The sequence below is a fragment of the Falco punctatus genome (assembly GCF_963210335.1).
Source record: "Falco punctatus genome assembly, chromosome: 4".
Taxonomy (NCBI): Eukaryota; Metazoa; Chordata; class Aves; order Falconiformes; family Falconidae; genus Falco; species Falco punctatus.
The window spans coordinates 13,695,092-13,714,752 of record NC_137583.1 but is presented as its reverse complement, the minus strand read 5'-3'; the positions used below and the strand labels follow the sequence as shown (position 1 = coordinate 13,714,752).

At 44.8% G+C, this 19,661-nt stretch overlaps 1 protein-coding gene across 7 annotated transcripts in view; it reads right to left on the bottom strand.

Moving 5' to 3' along the window:
• The window catches only part of PLXNB1 (plexin B1), an 88,115-nt gene that overhangs the window by 39,740 nt on the left and 28,714 nt on the right, over positions 1 to 19,661 (bottom strand). For 3 of the 7 annotated variants that reach the window (XM_080385571.1, XM_080385572.1, XM_080385573.1), the window contains exons 2-3: positions 18,815 to 18,876; positions 425 to 1,568 (exon numbers count right to left, since the gene is read on the bottom strand). In XM_080385571.1, the coding sequence (XP_080241697.1) occupies positions 425 to 1,558 (1,134 nt within the window). In that variant the 5' untranslated portion in view covers positions 1,559 to 1,568; positions 18,815 to 18,876. Of the gene's footprint in view, positions 1 to 424; positions 1,569 to 4,278; positions 15,722 to 18,814; positions 18,877 to 19,661 lie in introns of those variants that run through there. The other 4 variants (XM_080385567.1, XM_080385568.1, XM_080385570.1 and 1 more) reach the window with 3 other exon arrangements.

Genomic DNA, 19,661 nt, shown 5'->3' with positions numbered 1-19,661 from the left:
CACATGCACATACTCCTTTCCTTCCCCGCAGTGCAGACCAGGAGATGAAGATACTGATAAAAACAACCCGTACTGCTCCTTCAGTGCTCTTGCCTGGTACTGCCATCAGACTGGCCTCAGGACCAGGTCACACCAGACGCTCTCCCCATTGTCACACAGAGTCCATCTCCCTCTGCAAGGAAACCTGCTCATGTGGGGCAGAGAGTTGCAGCAGCAATGAGACAGACCGTACTTCAACAGGACACAATGGTTCTTGCATTGCATCGCTGCAGTAGCAATGAAACAGCCCGAGCCCAAAAGCTTTTAACCCAAATAGATTTCAACATCCGTCTGTGGGGAAACAGACTGATTTTGGGAACACAAAGCAACACAAGAACATGCTGAAGACTACTCCTTACCCTGGCAAAGGCACAAAGCCACTTACCGCTGGCAGCTGGACACAGTTGGAACTGACATCGTATTCAATATATGCCACTTCTGTCCCTTCTTCTGACTTCCCATCTCTCATGTAGCAAACATCCCTAGTCCAGTTGGTCAGGCGATCCACCTCCTCCATTGCGTAGACACAGAGCGCAGACTCCTCGCTCAGTCTGCCAGAAGAAGCTTGCCAGGCAGAGAAGGCTGCAAACAGCACTTCTCCGTCGGTATATAGCTGCCCCTGGGCCAGACCTTTTCCTGGCCGGGTGACATAGGCTGCTTGCAGGAGGCTGTACGTATTGGCTTTGCCCTGGCAGAGCAGAGGTAACTCCACATAGGAGTAATAATGAGAGTCATCCAGGCAGATTCGCGAGATGTAGGTCTTGTACTCACGTGACTGAGATTTGAGGTCCCGACGGTAGAATAGGAAATAGACACTCGAGCGGTAAGTGAAGGATTTAATGAAATGGTGGTTGTACTCTGAGAGCCGGCCCACAGCCAGTTTTGCTGTTTCTTCATAGGAGAAAATAGAGTGAGAGTCTGTCGCTTGAACATCCCCTCCGTGGGCCCTGAGATTTCGGGTAGTGATGGGAGGAATCCCTCCTCCAACTCCCCGGCTAGTGTACCCTCGTCCCACAAACAGCAAGGGGACCTCATCCTTTGAGTAGGCTATAAGTCCCACAGTGGTGATATTGGGATCATTGGCAGCAACGTACTGAGTGTCACCAGGGCTCTCTGGTCGGAAGAGGACATGGTCGATGGACGCGAGGCTCCTCTTCTCACAGATTCCCTGGTGCACGCTGCCACACACGATGAGCTCCTTCTGCACTGCATTCACTAGCAGCAGCTTGTTGTGATTGTCGGTGTGGTGTGCCTGAGGGCACTCCAGCTTTGAGACCGGGGGCAGGCAATCTTTGCTGTCCAGAACTGGTCCAGTTTGAACCACATTCTTCATCAGCAGGTCAGATGTCAGCTGAAAGAGAAAGTTGGTGGCTCCCAAGTAAATGGTCCCAGATTCCAAGTCCATAGACAGGTGAAGGAATTTCGTAGCGTTGTGCGAGAACGTGACATACTGCAGTCCCTGTGGAATTGCTGCTCCCAAGAAACAGAGAACAGGAAGGAGGAACGTTCTCAGAGGCATGGTAAACACTCTGCAAGAGAGGAAAGGCTGTTAACTCCTCAGAAACCAGGAGTGAAAGTTAACACTCATAATCTTTCAACAGTACTCTTGCGATGAGAGGTGGGCAAAGAGGACATGCATAACCATAGGAAGCGGAGAGCTAGACACAAAGAGCCAACACAGGACACTTGCAGAAACACCAACAGAGGCACCTGCAGCAGTATCAGAGACTTCAGTCATCTCCACACCAAGAAGATAGGCACAGCTTCTTCAGGAGAAGCTGCAATACTGCTAGTCACGTTCTTGGGGGCTTTCCCAGAGGCTGCTGGTTGGTACACTGGGGAAAGCTTCTCTTCACAAGCCCAGGACTTGTAATAGACTTGCTGACCAACAGTCCAAAGCATAGGTTCGTCAATCCAGGGATATAACCTAAGGAGAAAGGTCCTACCTACGCTATGACAGAGGGTGCTTCAAACACTGAAGCTGTTCACTGTTCTTGCAGCATCATAAAAAGTCACGCCTAACCCAACTCCTGCACAACTCTTCCCTATGATGCTATATTGGAAGTTCTCCAGGACAGGACCACATTCCTACAGCAGTCAGCACACCACGCACATCGTTAATGTGCAACACCACAGTAAAACAAACACTGTCCAAGACAAACACAACCTGCAGAACCATTGTTTAAATAAACTGTAGCTGGGATCCAATTCAGAGCCAACTAATAACCCCTTTGCTCCGTATTTGATTTTAGATACCATAATGAATCCTTCTCTTCCTTACTGCTTATGGCTACCAACAGCCTCTTTTAGGTCTAAGGCTCTTCCACTAGTGCTTCAGAAGAAACCTTCCCATGTCATCTCTGTCACTGAGCATCACCCACCCAAGCAGCATCTGGGTGCCAGGGTGAGGTCTCCAAAATGTGAACCATAGCAGCCTCCAGCCACCCCCTGGGGCCACTAGCCTGCCCCCAGCCCTGCCAAGCCAGCGGCCCCTGCGGGCCCCCATCTCCCTGGGCAATTAAGCGGCATGTCCAGGCAAGGAGGAGACCACCTTATCCTGCTCACTTGTTAACTGCACCCTGGGGGAGAAGCCCTTTGCTGGCACTTGTCTCTCCACAGCACCTCTACCAGTACTGTAAAAGGTGATTTAAACATGCTGCTCTGTGGACAATGCTCCATTCCTTCCCTGTCCCATGCCTCAAAGTGCAGGCAAGGCCAGATGGGGTGGGTGTTAGACAGACCCAGGGAACAACCAGACCTGTTCTGCTTCTCTCCAGAGGATCTTTAGATCAGCCCCTCTTGAAACCTACTGTAACCCACCCAAGCCATGCCACAGATGGGAACAGCTGTCCTGAACAGCACGGAGAATCCCATAGCATGGTGGAAACGCGGTAATAAGTACCTGCAACATTTAGATTAATGTTTTCCCCACGGAGAAAGGGCAGCGGCTGCAAGTATTCATAATTTACTATGAGTACCACCTTATTTGAATTGAGAAGTAGGTGGTGATGCAGCTGTGAATCCCTTCCCCCTCTCCCTCTTGGAGAAAAGATATCAAAGTTACACACAGCTACACAGAACTCAAGCTGGGGCAGAGGCTCAGAGCTGATGTGTACAGTATCTCCTCCAGAACTTGCCTGTAATCTGCTGTGCTCATTTTAGCAACTCAGCTCCTCAGGGGTGATGTTAATTTTGTAGTTAAAGCTAAGGAAACTATCATCGCTTCCCTCGTCCAGCATCATCCTCCCTGGATGTTCTGGGCAAGCTCAAAATGCTATTAGCGCAGAAATGCCCAGAACACAGAGGTGGAAAAAGACCTGCAGCATTTCAAGAGAAGGACTACCCCAGCATTTACTGCAGGGCTTAACCAATTTGGGTCGCAAACCTATCACACAAACTGTGTCTTATACGCAATCTGTACAACATCCAGCACAGCACACAGAAAACACAGTAGCAGTGGTGAGAACAGTAACTGTAAGACTCTAGATCCATCGTTTATTTCACAGCTATTGCAAAAAAATAGAAAACCCACAAAAGTCTGCTTTCCAGCTCCTTTGTCAGTAAAAACTGGCATCGTTGCCCTACCAAAAGACCAGTTGAGAGGATTAGTCTACTTGTGAAATCCAGCGGATGGAAGGTATTATAAACACAACACATTATTAAATATAGGCTTTGTGAAGCTCTGGAAAAGCTCCACTTCCCATGGTTATTGTAGGTAAGTAGGTAGCACTGTCAGGATATACCCGCACGCAGGAATGCTGGCCCTAGGCTGGCAGCTTTCCCCCAGAGCACACAGCCGCCGATTCACACCGTACCAGCACTGTGTTTAGGTTACGTGCACACTAGGGCTTTTGTTTGCCCTGATAATGGACACTTAGTATTTTCTGCTCTCAGTGCTACAACCACACTCTGCTTCACCCAGATTTGCAAACAGTGCTGAACCAGCCTGGGAGTCTCTCTCTTCCAGGGTGGTGAGAGAGCATGTTGTAGCACCTGACAGAGGTCCTTGTGGTGTGACAGATGGTATCTGTGAAGTCTGATGAGGGATATTTATAAAGCCAGCAAATAGATACATGTAGACTGGAGGATGGAACTAACTTGACTCTATCACCTTGGGTTTACACAAGCAAAGCCCACCTTGCCCCAGCTCCAACATGTGAGTTATTTTTATGCATTCTCACCATTTTTATTAGAGAAAACTACTCAAGGAACTCCTTAACCACACAACTGTCTCAGTACCTCTGCACTCCCATCATGCAGACATCACGATGGCTTGTTGTGCAACTCCGTCTGGAGTCTCCTCAGTTTCAAAGCTTAAAATGCCTGCAAACAAAACAATAGGGTGATGACCATCCAACAGCAGGAGCTTGACTACGTTGTGACAGAGCCACACTGACATGGAGAAGGGAGTCTTTGATCTGGAAGCAGCTGAGGATCACAAGACATCATTACACTGCACCACTTAGCGGAATCTCTAATCTTCTTTCTAGCTAATGCAACCTTCCTATGCCAGCACTTACACAGGAAAATCGGCATGTGTCTTCAGAATTTATGAAGTCTGAAATACTGGCTTTCTGGCTACAGCTCATGTCTACAAGCTGCAAGACTCTGCTCTGTCCACCACATACCATCACTGACAACTGCCAGGGCAGAACTAACAGATCTTTTTACAAGCTGTAGTTGAGTCTCTCTCAAATGTTTCACTGAAAGCTTTTTACCTACTGGAGCACCTGTACTGGAGAGAGGTGGAAAAGCAACTAGTTCTTCATTCCAGCAGACTATAATCAAAAGCAGGTCTTGCTGTGGTCAAAGCTCTGACCTGAAGCTATTCTTCTTTCACTCACCAATAGCCCACTAGAAGTCATTTTGTTAAGAGCTAGTCCTCAAAGGATATGCTCCAGGTTAAGAAACTACTAGATAGTCTTCATGACTCTGGGAGAACAGAGGGCAGCTGAGAAAAAAAAAAAAGGCAGGGGTGGGTGGGTGTAAAAGGGTAATACAGCATGTTCTGCAAGCTAGTTCTAATCACTTCGCACGATGGGCAAACACTGAACATAGTGCTCTTTGTTGCTCCTGGCTGAAGAGCCACTAGCAAATGAACTTGTGTTTATGGCTAGGTGAGCAAACCCACATTAGAAACGAACACAAGTATGTGGCTATCAGTAGCTAGAAGCATTCACATCCTACATGAAAATTCAGAGAAAATAAGCCAGCAGTGTCTTTTGATTCAATTTTCCAAGTTGTTTCTCAAACATGGGCATCATTGCCTTCTTTATTCTCACTCTTCAGTTAAGCCCATCACAGCCTCTCTGGGAGGACAGGAAGGAGCAGGATAACCTACATTTAAATCTGATGGTTTCATGACAGGCTGTGCTACTGAGCTCTTTACGGATTTACTGAACCCTTCTGCTTCCTGTGCTCACTGCTAGTGTATAACACAGCTGTTGCAGACAGATTGCACTAAAAGTGTGTAGCCTTTAATTAATTCTGAAGGCAATTGCCAAGGCTTAAAGATTCTTTTAAAATATTCCTTTTTTTTATGAATTCCCATTAAATAGGAAAACGCTCCAGACAATACTCTGAACATTGCCTCTAACACGCTGTAAAATATTAATATCCAAATGATACTTCTGAGTTTCGTTTATTTAATCTGGATGACAACAGAAGGGCTAGAGGATTAGTCAGTCCTGCCACAGAATATTTATATTACATCCACAAAACAACAACCAATAACGCAGAAGCAATGGCACTATTTTGCTACTTGAAATTTGAAATAAGACCATGTTTTCTGTAGCACTGTTTTCACCTCCCTGACCTCACGTATCCCTCTCAGAGACTTTACTCATTTATTGGAGAAACAAACGCAGAACTCATGTGGGCACATTTTAACAGCGTATCAACACGTAAAGATTATTTCAGTCCTCACAGATTATTTCCCTAACAACACATCCTATCCCCCAAACACGGAGAGGTCAGATAACATTCTAACTGCTAGGCTAGATTTCATACTGAACACCAAACCCAGCAGAATTATCCCTGGAAGAAAGTAGGTCCCTGAAACTTGCACCTGCAGTTTCCACTGTATCATTTGCAGAGCCAACCCACAGTGAAAGCACTAGAAGATTTTTTTTACAAAAGCATAATCCTTCCAGCCGCACGACACACCTTGTGCTCCAGCACATTCAAATCATCCAGCAGTAGGAAGATGACCACTGCTGTGTTTTCCACACAAAAGCCCTGAACTACAGCCCCCTTCTCAAATTTCATATGCTTAACAGAGACTACTTGTTTTCTGCCGTGAAAGATGACATCCCCATTAAATAAATAAACCTTTTTTTGAGTCTTATTTACTCCTACCCAGGCAAGTTCCTTGCTCTGCTGTTTAAGAACACTTGCAGCAAGCAGCTCTGGCAGAGATGAACACCAACCTCTGTTTTCCAAACAAAATTGACCCCAAGGAGAATCACAAGTCCAAGCCATGCTGTCGGAGCAGGACTGGCACAGACAAGGGAGCTCTGTTATACCAGATATGAGTAATACCAAAGCTGAGGTCAAGCTACCTTAAAAAAAAACAACAAAAAACAACAACTCTAAAGACAAAATACCAAGTCTGAAACAGCAAGAGAAGGTGGCAGAAAACCAGTACTTTTCAGGCTACAGAATAACCAGCATATTTCTCCCCAAGTGTTCCTTGACAGTTACTGCTGACCATTACAATGTACTTTTCTGGAGCAGGGTTGAAGCAGTCACACTAAAACAACGTTGCACAAAATACTTTGTCAACTTTGTGATACTATTGACATTTTAATAATGCTTCTGTATTATTAGGGTTCTTTGGAAAAACCATAGAAAGTGTTTCTACACCCCTGGGCCTACCTAAATATTAATTTTAGCCATACTGGAATTAATTGATGGGAGTGGACAGGTATTTCCCCTAAACAGCTCTAGCACAACCGGTCTTTTGTCTTGCACACATGAAAATGTGTTATAAACATTAGTTTAAGATTCCAGAACAAATGGTTAATGAGAAGTTAATGACGAATACAATGTTAAAGAGTGAACTTTTTATAAATCAAGACAAACTACACAATCATCTACAAGGAATATAAAGAAACCACAAGCCATTTGCTGTTAAAAGAAGCTTTCTTCATAGATACTCCGTCATTGTAAATTGAGCGTTGACTTTTCACTTTCTCAAACACTAACAAAACGTGAACTCAAGTATGATGTTGTAAATACATTTTGAAAAGGGGAAATCAAGTCAGCTGTTAGCTTCTCAGTATCTTAACACAACCAAGGGATAGCCTTCCACCAATGATACACATTTGAAAAGTAGAGTTCTTTAGGACCTGCTCCAACTTTCTGTGTAATCACACCACAGAACATCACTAAGCAATCTCTTCTTCTAGCCCACGAGCTCCTGACTAAAGTCTCCCAGTAAAAGCAGAATTTCTTCCTAGGGCTCCTACATTATAGAAACTACCACCTTAACCCAGCAAGCTGATCCCCGAGGGTTATTTATCCCAAGTAAAATGCCTTGTCATTTCATTTAACTTGGGAGATCCTGTGACAAGCAAAGTCAAAGAAGTTTCTCATTGCTTTTTGCACAAACAGTTTGAAAACTAATCCTTCTTCTTAATCCTCCTTGGGCAAGAAGATAACGACAGCTATTCTAACTCAGGCTGAGGTCCACCTACACAGAAACCCCAGCTCCAGCAGCAGACAATAATAGATGCCTAAGTAGCAGTATAAGGGCAGACAAGCACAGGGCAATCTTCCCCCTATACATCCTGCCAGCCTTGGACCTTCCTGAATCACAGACTGCAGCCACGTGTAATCCTTCAGATGGTTATGTTAGGTGGTCTAGAGCTTCTTCAGTTGGAAAGAATTTATTTTTCTTGTAGCTCTGAGCCCTTTCTAGTTTGTCAACACCCCTTTTTTTTTAAAAAAAAAAAAAAAAAAAGTACTTGATCTGGATGAGCATCCCCTTTTCACAGCACCTGACATGGACTGACTATCCCTTTGGCTTTCTAATGCTGCACACGGAGCAAATGTTACTTTCTCCAGTTTGACCCACCAGCCCTCCATTTACCTGCCCAAGAACCTTCTGTGCTTCTAGCTGCCACATCAAATGTCAAGTTTGCGTCCAGTCAAATACCACCAGTCACTCAAATATTCTTCCAGACAACTAGTTCGAAAGAAAGAAGATTCCCATTCTCTAGCCTTTAACGTGTAGAGTACATTCAGAGAGCCTAGACAGGTTTAATCCAGCTGTAATAGGACCCTGCTGGGAAAGCAGAGCTTACTAAAGTTACCCATCCAATTTACCCTGCTGAGCAAATCCCACTGTTACTACACAAGTCTACATAAATCTAAGCCCATCAAACCCCACAGAAAAAAATTTTCTTGTTCAAGAAACCAATTGTTGATCAAAATACAGACTAATATGGGAGCAGAGAGAAATCCCTGCAGCACCCAGGAAATTCCAAGAGCTGATTTTCCATTTCTGGTTAACTGAGATCCAAGAGCCAGTTTTTAATCTGCTTAATATGAACTAAACTGATTTTAAAAGAACTGTCAGCTAAGGCTCTTGGGGGGAAAAAAAAAAGTTAGGCTATTGTGGAATTAAAGTTACAGTCCCTATCATGATTTAGTAAGTAGTTAAAAGACAGGAAACCAGAAGAGTTTCCCCATCAGAGGAAGGTTATTAGCGAGATCTGCCAAGAAGTTGTTCTGCAACCTGCACTGTTCAACAAGTTCACATATGATCTATAAATAGGGATATGTCTAAAGTGGCAAATTCTATCATTAAAAAAACTATTTATCACAATCAAATTCAGAAGACAGTGCAAAAAGTAACAGAACTCATATACTCTTAACTAACTACACAATATCTTAGATGTCAATAAAAACCAAAACCAACACAAAATATTCTAATTGCTTAAACACAACAGGTTCCAAATTAGTTGTTACCACTCAGGAAAACTTTGGAAACTTGGTAGGTCAGTTCAGTATTTAGTATCAAGCAAAAAGGTAAATACAACTTTTGGATTGATTAGGAAAGAAAACAATCCATCACCATTATGTTGTTGAATGCTGCAAGCAGTCCCGATTCCCACATCTGTAAAAGGAGACAGAATGACAAAAAGGACAACAAAGATGATCAAAAGCATGGAGCAGCTTCCATATAAGGAGAGGCTGAGCAGGGCAGGACTTCAGATGGACAAAGAAACAACCAGGGGAAGATAGGAAAAAATTAAGAGATCTGAAACATGACAGTGTCAAGATGAAAAATAGGGAATAATGGACTATGATGTCTTACAATGCAGAAACAAGAGGGCATCCACTGAAGTTACAGACAACTTTTCTAAGCCAGTTCAAGGATATTGTCACTGGACCCAGAGTATTTTAAATAACATTTAAAATGTATAATTAAATTGTAGAGCTCACTGCTGTAGGATGTCATGGAGACTAGAAACAAAAACATGGGATCATAGAAATTAAAAGAGAATAGATACAGTTGAGATCAGATGATAAGATACAACCCCTGGCCAAGGAGAACCCTGAACTGTCATAAAGCTGGGAGCCAAATGAGTGGCAGAGAAAGAAAAAAAACACAGAACAAACCCACCACATTATACATGCCCTTTTCCTACAGCCCTCATTAAACGTCTGCTTCTGGATCTTGTCAAAGACAGGACACTGAGCTACACAGAGCTTTGCAGTTTGCCCCAGGATGACGCTTCCATTTAAAATCTATAAATATACCATAAAATAAGAAGTTTATTTATTTTTAAATATTAAGAATGTAACTTTAGCCCTGCCTAATCGCGTATTTAGGAAGCTGGAAACCTAGCCTCATTGACTATTTCTAAAGGCATTATCTACCATATTAACATTTAGATACCATCTAACAGCACAGCACAAAAGTTAACACACAACACAGCAGCGAAGCACGCGAGCATCACCCTTGACAGACTGGGAAACTGAAGCAAAGGCCAGAGCCGCGGTGCACAGTGGTGGCAGAACGGAGTTTAAAGCACCAACAGTCCCTCTTCCAGGAACAGCTCTTCCCTGTCTGCTGAACGTTTGATGGAAACTTCTCACTCAGATGCTGACTGAACAAAACAGCATGCGTTTGCCGTACGTACAGCTAAGCACTGGGCAGCATTCAACAGAACCGCTCTTGCTCAAAGTAGGTGAGGATCATCCGTCCTGACCAGGGCGAAAGGAAGGCTAAAGCACACCAGACTGTTTGGCCAAGTACTACAGAAAACCTTCATCTGGGATTTCATCACTACTTCAAACACGTATGATTCATATTTTACCGGCCTCCACCTCAAACAAGGCACACCTTCCCAACCGCATTGCCCTCCCTATCATTAGGGGCACCTCTCCCCAGCCTCAGCCACCATCCTCCCGTTCTCAGCTTCGGCTCCACATGTTACAACAGCCGGAGTCCCACTCTGCACTAGCTGCCTGAGCTTTTCCGTGTTGTTTTCTATAAAGCAGAAATGCCCGTTTCGTCCAGAAACAGCCAGGACAGCACACTATCTTCTCAGTGTAACCACTTCTGCCTTAGCCTCTATTTTCCTTGGCAGGGTGCCCTCCAGAAGGGATGGACGAGACCTCCTACAAACAGCACATGCTTCCCAGAGGACAACACCATGACCCCTAACCAAGCTCTCACGTCCCAGAGGCAAAGGACACACTTGCAAGGCAAGTCCTGTTGCATCTAGCCTGGCTTTGGAGTGACCTAGCAAGAGAGGAAAGCAGCTTCAAACGTCCCATGAAATTCCTGTGAAAAGCAGCCAGCCCTACACTTGCACCCCAAGAAGAAACCATGGTCTCCATGCCAGCAGCAGCCCTGCAGAACTGCACAGTGGCAGGGAAATTGAGACACCTACACAAAAGGAGCTCATGCTAGCAGTTACAGACCACAAGCAGACACACAAGGACCTCATCCTGAGCGCCACCATCCAGTTTCCAAGATGCAAACCAGAATCCTTAAACACTGGAGCCTGCCTTGAATAAATCCTTTTGCTGTGCAGACACTGAGCAGTGCAGGGCGCACTGGCCTGTTGAAGAACAGCATTTCCTTGACACCCCAAAAGTCTTCAATTTTAGTACCACAACAGCTCTATGAAGAGCTAATACACCCTGGTGGACAGGAAGGAATTTTTCTCCTCGGAGTTTTGCTTCATTTCAAATATAATTAACTTTTCTGCCCTCCCCAGTAATCTTGTAGAGAACCATACAGCCTGACAGCAGTTTGACAGTCTTCCCCCATCACTCCGACAGTGTCAGCATTTCTGGCTACAGCCATGAATACAGGTAGTAACATGCAAATAAATTTAATGCAGTGCAACCACATGAGTAGCACCTATTCCCTCCCACCCAGAAGAGACAGCAAAATCAACAGAATTCCACATCACTACCACAATCTGCTTGTGGTTTGCCTTCAAACCAAGTTGGGGTATACCCTATCTTGTATTACTCAACTCATTTTAAAGCATTATCAGAAATGAAGCTTTGATCAATTAATCTTCCATAAATTAGTGCCTAAGCCTGGAGGGCTATTGGTAGTCAGCTACAAACTATTAGGCTCAATATTCTGGTGATTAGGTTACACAGGTCTGCTAGATAACGATCTAAGTTGAGGTGGCCAGACATTTTCTTCCACCTGTGCAAGCCAATATCAAGGCTTTCACAAGGCCAAGCACAGGTAGCAACACCCCATGTTGTTCAAAAAGCCTGAGAACCTTCCCAAGTTGCTCACAACATGTACAAAACACAACAGCTCCCCACTGCACCACCGCAGAAGCCTGAACAGGCTGGGTGCAGACTTGAGAGCCAGGATCAACTTTGCACCAGTCTCAACAGCCCTGAGCAACGACCCTCCCACGCGGGCTGGGATCTCCTCCGATATCCAGCGCTTCCAAACGTAGTTCAACATACAACAGTGGCACAGGAGCCATGAAGGGCTCTCAAGGTGCACGTGGTGGAGGAGCCACAGGCTGGCAGAAGCAATGCAGCATATTCTTCCATCCTGCAACCACAGCCCTCCATCCCAGACGCTGTCCACACTTGCAAGTTCTCATTTCAAGGATAAAAGCAAGAGCACCAGACTGCGTACAGATAGGGGCGGGAGGACTACTACTGTGCATGGGCCATCAGGCAATGCTCTTCATTCATACCACTGTGGGGCCACAGTCTGGAGGAGTGAAAATGAGTAACGTGAAAATTAAGCAGCAAAGGAAGCAGCAGCTAGGACACTGCAAGATTTGGTACTTGGAGAAATAAACCATCTGGAGCAAAAGTTCTCCAGTCGCTTTGCTAACAGGCAGACATCTAGTCACACCTTATCCAGAACAAGGAATTTTATTACAGGACAAAACTCATAATAAGAAATTAACACCATCAAGTGGCTTTGCAACATGAACTCCCGTTCTTATCTATACACTCTGAGGAGATCCTAATCCTTTCTGGCAAAATATTAGAGCTCCTGTTCAGGGCTGAGAAAGCTTCTTTGGTGCTGTCCTGAAGGCACCAAGGTTCAGGACCGGCTACCTGTTCATAGCAGTCATGAATTTTAAAGGCTTTCAGGTTGACACTGTTCTCCATATGGTTTGCTACCCTCCCACCTTCACAGCTGACAGCCACTGGCTGGGCAGGACTGACTGGCTTTCAGGGAAGCCCAGACCTTCACCCTAGAGCCACAGAGATGCACTAACAGGTCTGCTGCATAAACTGCAGCGCTAGTCTGAAATGCAAACTGCTACGAGCAGGAACTTCAGCCAGTATAACTGGGTGACTGTCGGCTTTTCAAGAGAATGCTACTTTGCCAGTGTCTCACCGCTGGGCAAAAGTGCCCAGGAGACAAGAAAACCAGATTTACGGTAGTTTGTTAGGAATAGCATTGAATTTTACATCTGAGTGGCTGCTCTTCGGCTGGAAGGAACAGCTGGACAGAGCATAGAGACTGGTAAGGGGAACAAGGACAAAGTATGCATATCTGTGCTGAAAGGATAAACCATAGCCTGTGGTCAGAACAGCTCTCTCTGCAGACTGTCCCAGTTGCAGGCACCCTTCCTCTGGCATTTTAAGCTACATACTCCACACAGCAGGGATGTGCCTTCCTCTGGGAAACTGTTTGACTCTGCCATAATGTAACTAATCAAAACCCCACAAAAATGGGGCTCAGACAGCACTCTTCAGACATATACATGGACCAAACTGAATAATCTGCCACCTAATGTCAATGCAGGAGACCACAGTGGGGCTGAAACAAGTTTAGCATCATAAAAAGGTTTTAAATAAACCTTTTCAGAGCTTAGAAGGGAACACACTAGCTGAAATCATGGACCAGCTAGGAACAGAAAAGATCATACAGGCTAAAGAGTGGCTCAAACTAAGTCTAATCTGGACAGACTATCTGAAGAATGGCAGACAGGTCCATGACAGGTCACAGAAACAGGCTAAGAGAGAATCCTTGATGGAACAAAACTACTGATGAAAACAGTAGTTGAGAAGTTGAGAGCGAAACAGGGAAGATGCTCTCTAAATGGTGTAACAACTGAGCCCATTGCTACTCTGCAATGATGAGACTTCTGGTTTGGGATAGACTTCTTCCTGCACCAAACTGCTGACTAAATAGGTGATGATAGGGGAACAATCTGTCAAGATGATAGGGGAACGATCAACAGGAAGGAAACAAGCCCACTCCACCTAGTGCCAGTCCTCCTCAACATGACCCTTGTCCTAATCTCAAGACATACTCCATCTGGCTTCTCGTCTCAGCCCCAGGCCTGTCTGTACTGCTCAGAGCTGTAATCCACGCACGAGATTTCTCAACCAGCCCAGGGAACGACTTTAGCTATGGAATATGAGATGCAGACAAATCAGTTTCTGTGTCCTTGCAAAGGGGCTACAGTTTCCCCAGATATATCAATTCAGTTGTTTTCAGTCATAAGAACATGCCTCCAAAACATACACATCAGTTCTGCTACCGGTCACCTTTCCCTCGCTGTTTCCCAAGGACCGCAGCAGCAAAGCTAGTAAAAAATAAAAAATAAAAAAATAAAAAAAATAAAATGGGGGGGGGGGGGGGCGGGAAGGGAAGACACTACCTAACAGCAGAGACTATATCCCTAGGGACAGAAAGACAGATAGCCCAACATTGTTCTCTTCCTTCCGAAACAGAAAGGAAAAGTTCAAAGGAACAACTAGGGTTTTCCATACTGCAGATTTGGGAAAGCATCTAAAACCAAGTGCAAGACCAGGCTTTCAAGGGTGAAGCATCTAGAAGCGAGCCCTATTTTAGAGTTGTTTTTAAATGTTTAGACAGGACCTAAAATAAAACCAGTGTTTTGAGTACTTCTGAAGAGCATGGAACTCACGTAGGCCATGACATTTTCAGTTTGAAAATACTTTGGAACAGAGACTGTACTGTTCATACATCTGCTTATCACCCATTTTAGCTCAAATTAAGCTGCAGTCCATTATGAGGCAAAAAACTCTGTTTTAAGGGGGGAAATTCACACGAATAAGATTTAGGCTGCCGGCAGTAAGACAGTCTCTGTAACTCAGTAAAACACATACCATCTCAGAGCAGCAGTAACAGTATACGCCACAAAGACAGACAGAAAGTCAGCTTCTGTGCTTACAATATTTGTCTTCACACCACCCTGCCTACCTGCATAGTTTCCAGAAATATACTCTCCACCTCTCTTCAAACTCAAGTCAACAGTCTGCAGACTCCAACAGCCCACAGGCAATGCCTTTAGCAAGTAAGAGGTGCATGCAGTACATGAGAAGCAGCACAGAACCAACCTAGAACACAAGCTGTGCCAGTCTCTGTTTTTACAAGTTTTATTTGTGCCTCCACTCCTGCTCCATGCCAACAACCAGGCTGCAGTTTTCTGGTGATGGCCTGAAACATAAGTACCAAGTAAGAACATCACAGCACTTCTACCTCCCTGAATTACCTCCCTGAATACTCTTCCAGGCTTAAACAATGTGCAGCTCAGGGACTTCTTGGGATAGAGGTGGTTTCTATGCATTTTGTAACCCTCAATAGCTCCTTCTTCTCCAGACTTGCCCTTCATGCTCAAATACACACAGATGTTTGGCATTCACAACATCCTGTGGCAAGAAGCTTCCCAGGTTAACTGCACACATCAAGGACTAAGTCATTATTTGTTTTTAAGCTTACTACTTGCTGGCTCCACTCAATACTTATTCATATTTGTAATGGAAGAGGCAAAAAAAAAGGTTGCTCCCCCTCTAACCTTCCCATGTCTTTCAGAATTTGAAGACAACTATCACTCATCGCTTTTCAGGTGGAAGAGTCCCAGTTTATTCAGCTGTTCTTTGTATGGAAGGTAATCCTGATTTCTCATTCCATTTCTAATAATTGAAGATATTTTTCTTAAGATGCAATGGTTTTCCTAAAGTTGAAGAAAACTTCTGTAAGAGCTGGAGAAACGCACACAAAGGTTATTAAATACAGCAGGGATTCCCAACTGCTGTAGTGAATTGCTAGTCAGCTAGTGCTTGGTTAAAATAGTCAGCCTAACCTCTTAAACTGAGTTTGCTCAAAAGCAAGTTTACTTTCAAGCCACAGCATCCAGCTACACCTTCTTCCTCCAGAATAGGGTGTATTTTTGAAAAAAAAAAAAAAAAAAAAAAAAAAAAAAAAAAATTTCTTTCCCCGCTAGTACTTTGAAAATACAAGTTACCTTATACTTGACTTAGCCTGCCCTGATTGAAGGATGTATCACTCACAACAAAGGTCGCATGCCAGAGCTTTATTGTGTCATGTGTTCTTTATGAACATTTCAATCCATCAGTTTTTCCCCCAAGTATGGGCACAGTATGTAGTGATTTCCTGATCCCACATAAAACAACAGTATCCTTACTGGATCCTATTCTCCTAGGGAGTCATATAAGAGTATCTGGGTTTGGACACTTTTTTATCATACCTCCCTCAAAATCCCAAGTGATTTCTTCCAAAATGCAGTGATCCTAATTGCTTCCTACATTCTTCATTATCTGATATAGGATGTTGCTATTTATACACCTTAGCTCACTAAGCAACCTAAACTTTCCTGTCAGGCTGATATATCTGGCTTTTCTCTGTCCTTTGCCAGTTTCGTTATTAAGAGTCCAACAGGCATTTTTTAAACATGCAGAGACGTAAATGTGTAACTGGAATTCAAGAAAAAGAAGTGAGGCCACTGAAATCCAACAGAACTCAAGAGAGGGCAGACATGTTACCTATAATTACAATACTCAGTGCTAACAGCATTTTAAAAAAATTAAACCTCCCTCACAATTCAGGGCTTTGAACCATTCTCTAAGAGTGAGAAGGAATACCTCACCCCACAAACTGCTCATAACTGGTCCTGATCAAAGGGGAGAACACTCCTCTCCAGGTTCTAAAAGCACCACAGGTGCTTTTAGAGGCAAAGACAGAAACTGATTTGGAATTTTATTCTTTATCTCACTGTTGATACATGCAGGTCTACATTATTTTTCCACTGAGAGAAGCTCAGATACTACCAGAACAAGAATGCAGTTGTTAGAAGGTTAAATAACTAACCAAACGGAGTATCCATACCTCATGAAGAGCAGCTCAACATGCAGCAAGAGACTTCTCAGAAACGCAATTGCAAAACAGTAAAATGCAAGACCAGACAGCCATCTGGACTAGTCTTTCACTGAAATACCGCATTTGGAGCTGGAGTTCAAGGTAGCTATATAGAGGCTTTACATCATATATGAAGGAAGTATGTGGCCTGAGGTCTAGAAATACCCAACCCCCCAGTATTTCAATCACGCTGCAGACAGCACACTATACAGAACTGCTTGCCAGGCACAGGAAGCAATGAGAGAAGTCTACAGCCATTAAAATACATCATCACAGTTTGGAGCAACATGCCCTCCACCCCGCAAAGGTGAGGATTCCTCCTGAAGAATTCTTGCCTTGCACACAGCACAGCGGTTGTATGTTTATCTTTAAAGCAAGTGGCGGTCCACAGAAAACAGGACAGAAAATCAGCCCCTACACTACTTAAAAAGGAGGGGAGAGGAGGGAACAAGTAACACACTCCTAGGTAACACCAAATCGCTACTCCGGCTGCACAAGAACCAAGTAAAGCGCAACTCAGGCAACTGTAACTCACATTTCAGAAGTTAGTTTGCTCAGCGATGCTCTCTCTCGCTTAAAGGTGACTTAAAGCATGTCCTCTAGTGCACTTCTGCTGGAGCACTTTTTCAATAGGATCTGGACAGAATCAGTTTGATATCTCAAAGAATACAACACACAGACCTCTGTCCTCCTTATGGTCTTTTATCTTTCACGTACCATGGATCCAGAAGAGACTGGCCTGAATTCAAGTAATCTCAAGTACTTTCTCATTCGCTCTTTCAAGCGGGTTTGATTTAGTGGTTTTACTTGAACCACTCAGAAGAGCGCAAAGCTGAAGAAACCAGACTCACCAATCCTTCTATACACGTTATATGTACTCAGTATTTATTCTTGGAGTATCCAGCTTGAAACAGGTTTCCTGAAAATTTGCTCTTTACCATCCAAGAATTCAATCCAGGTCTACTACCAAACTGAAGGCACAAGGGCTGCGCACCCCGAGAGGTATGGGCCAGGGGTTCCTGTCTGGCTTCGTTCATTGGTTTTGTTGCCCTCCTGCTCCTATAGCTACAAGTCCAACAAGCAGACACCCTTCTGATGAAAGGCTCTTGTACTTTCAGTGCTCTAAGGTGATACTCATCTCCCCAGTGAGAGAGTCAGTGACTCATTGAAATCAGCACTTAGTATCCAGGTGCTACGGTTTCACTCCCCAACCAGAAGTTCATGCCAATCTGCAGATCTCCAGCAGCTCATTCAGGCTGGGATCTCTGCTGTACCACCCTACATTTGATATTCAAATTCCCATATTCAAATTCCACACGTTCACTAACAGAGTGCTTTGCCAGGCAAACTGCAATAGGAATCATAACTACCCTGTTCAACAGGAAGCAGCCTGAAAGAAGAACTCTGGAACTCTGTTTCAGGGAGACATTTCTTCAGGGGTCTATAGCTGCCGACACCACAGAGCAGCACACCACACTCCACAGTGACTGACAGCCAGATACGAACATCACCTTGGCTCCACGAGACTGTCTTCAGATTTGGCAACCTCACTGCCCCATTTCTGGCCGTAGATCACCATCAGAAAGCAGCTTTTTTTGGTTGTTTTGTTTCCATCTGTAGGTTAAACTCATCCCCTCGCACAGAAAATACGAAGTTTAAAACTTTGTTTTTCACATTGTAACAGAGATGGAAATGCAGCAGCAGAGGTGCCAAGGCGATTCTTGCAAAAGGTGTAACAGTGGCCTGACTTGGACACCACTGCAACCCACAGACCCCAACCAGTCCCTCAAGAACAGTGGGTGCAAATAGACAGTCAGCCTTGGGAGTAAACAAAGCTTTTGTTAAAGAGATATCCTCTGTCCTTCATAGGATTTCCCTACATAAAGGGAACAAGCGCATATTCTTGCATACAGCCACTCACTCTTTCCAGTAGCCCACATGTTGGGTGAACCCACTCATCCAACTCATCGCAGCTGGTGCAGTTCATCATGCAGCAGCATCAAGAGGCTGCCCAGCATTACACACTGGCCACACAAACTGAGATGTTCAGGAACACAGAGGAGCCCAGTGGGCTGCAACGGTCCATGGGCATCCTAGTGCTGACTCCCGGCGCATTTTGCTTACCATCTGGACTCTTGGGAACGTTGAGACACCTTCATTTCTCTTATTGAAGAGTGTGCCTCAAGCTGGAAAAAACAACATAACACGAAATGCAAAGACTATTTTTCCAATAAATTGAATCTCTGTTGCACTTGACTCCCACTGTGGTTCCCTTCCCCCTGAGAAGGCAAGATCTGGCCAGCTGCACAAAGTCCAGGCAGCCCCTGGAAAACAATGGGATCTTTTTCTTGCCAGAAAGAGCCTTCCCGTTCACCCTTTAACCATGGCACGGAGGACACCCCCAGTGTGTCTGCAGGGGAGAGGAGTCTGTTGGCATAGCAACAGTACACCCTAACTCTCTAATGAACAGGGATAAAATGTTTTGTTCTCATTAGGAAAAATACAGACACATTCCTGATTGGTGAGTAATGTCTCTGCCTCTGGGAGATTAGCTCAGAGCTCTGCAGCCTGAAACAGCCTCAATTCAGCCCACTGCAGTGCTTCCCTTGAACAGCCACTCTCCAAGGACTGCATGTCTCTCAAGGGCAAGCCTACAGAGCCTTCTGTAGCACTTTGCCTTCAGGCCTGAGACAGCTCAAGGCAAGAATAATGAGAAGAGGCTTGACAGGAGCAAACCAGAACAGGCACAATGGGAACACACCCCCTGTCCCTGCAGGAGCACAGCAGAAAAGCCAGCCTCTCGCTGGTGCATTCGCTGCACCTGGGTCCCAAGCTACCGCCACAGCAGGGGAGAGTTTCTCTTTGTGCATCCACCACAGGTCTGCCTTGCACCGGGCTCAGATCAGCCTGCGACTTCAGCTCCCACTCTGGCCACATTTCCCGTTGCTGGGTCAGTAAACAGAGCAAAGAG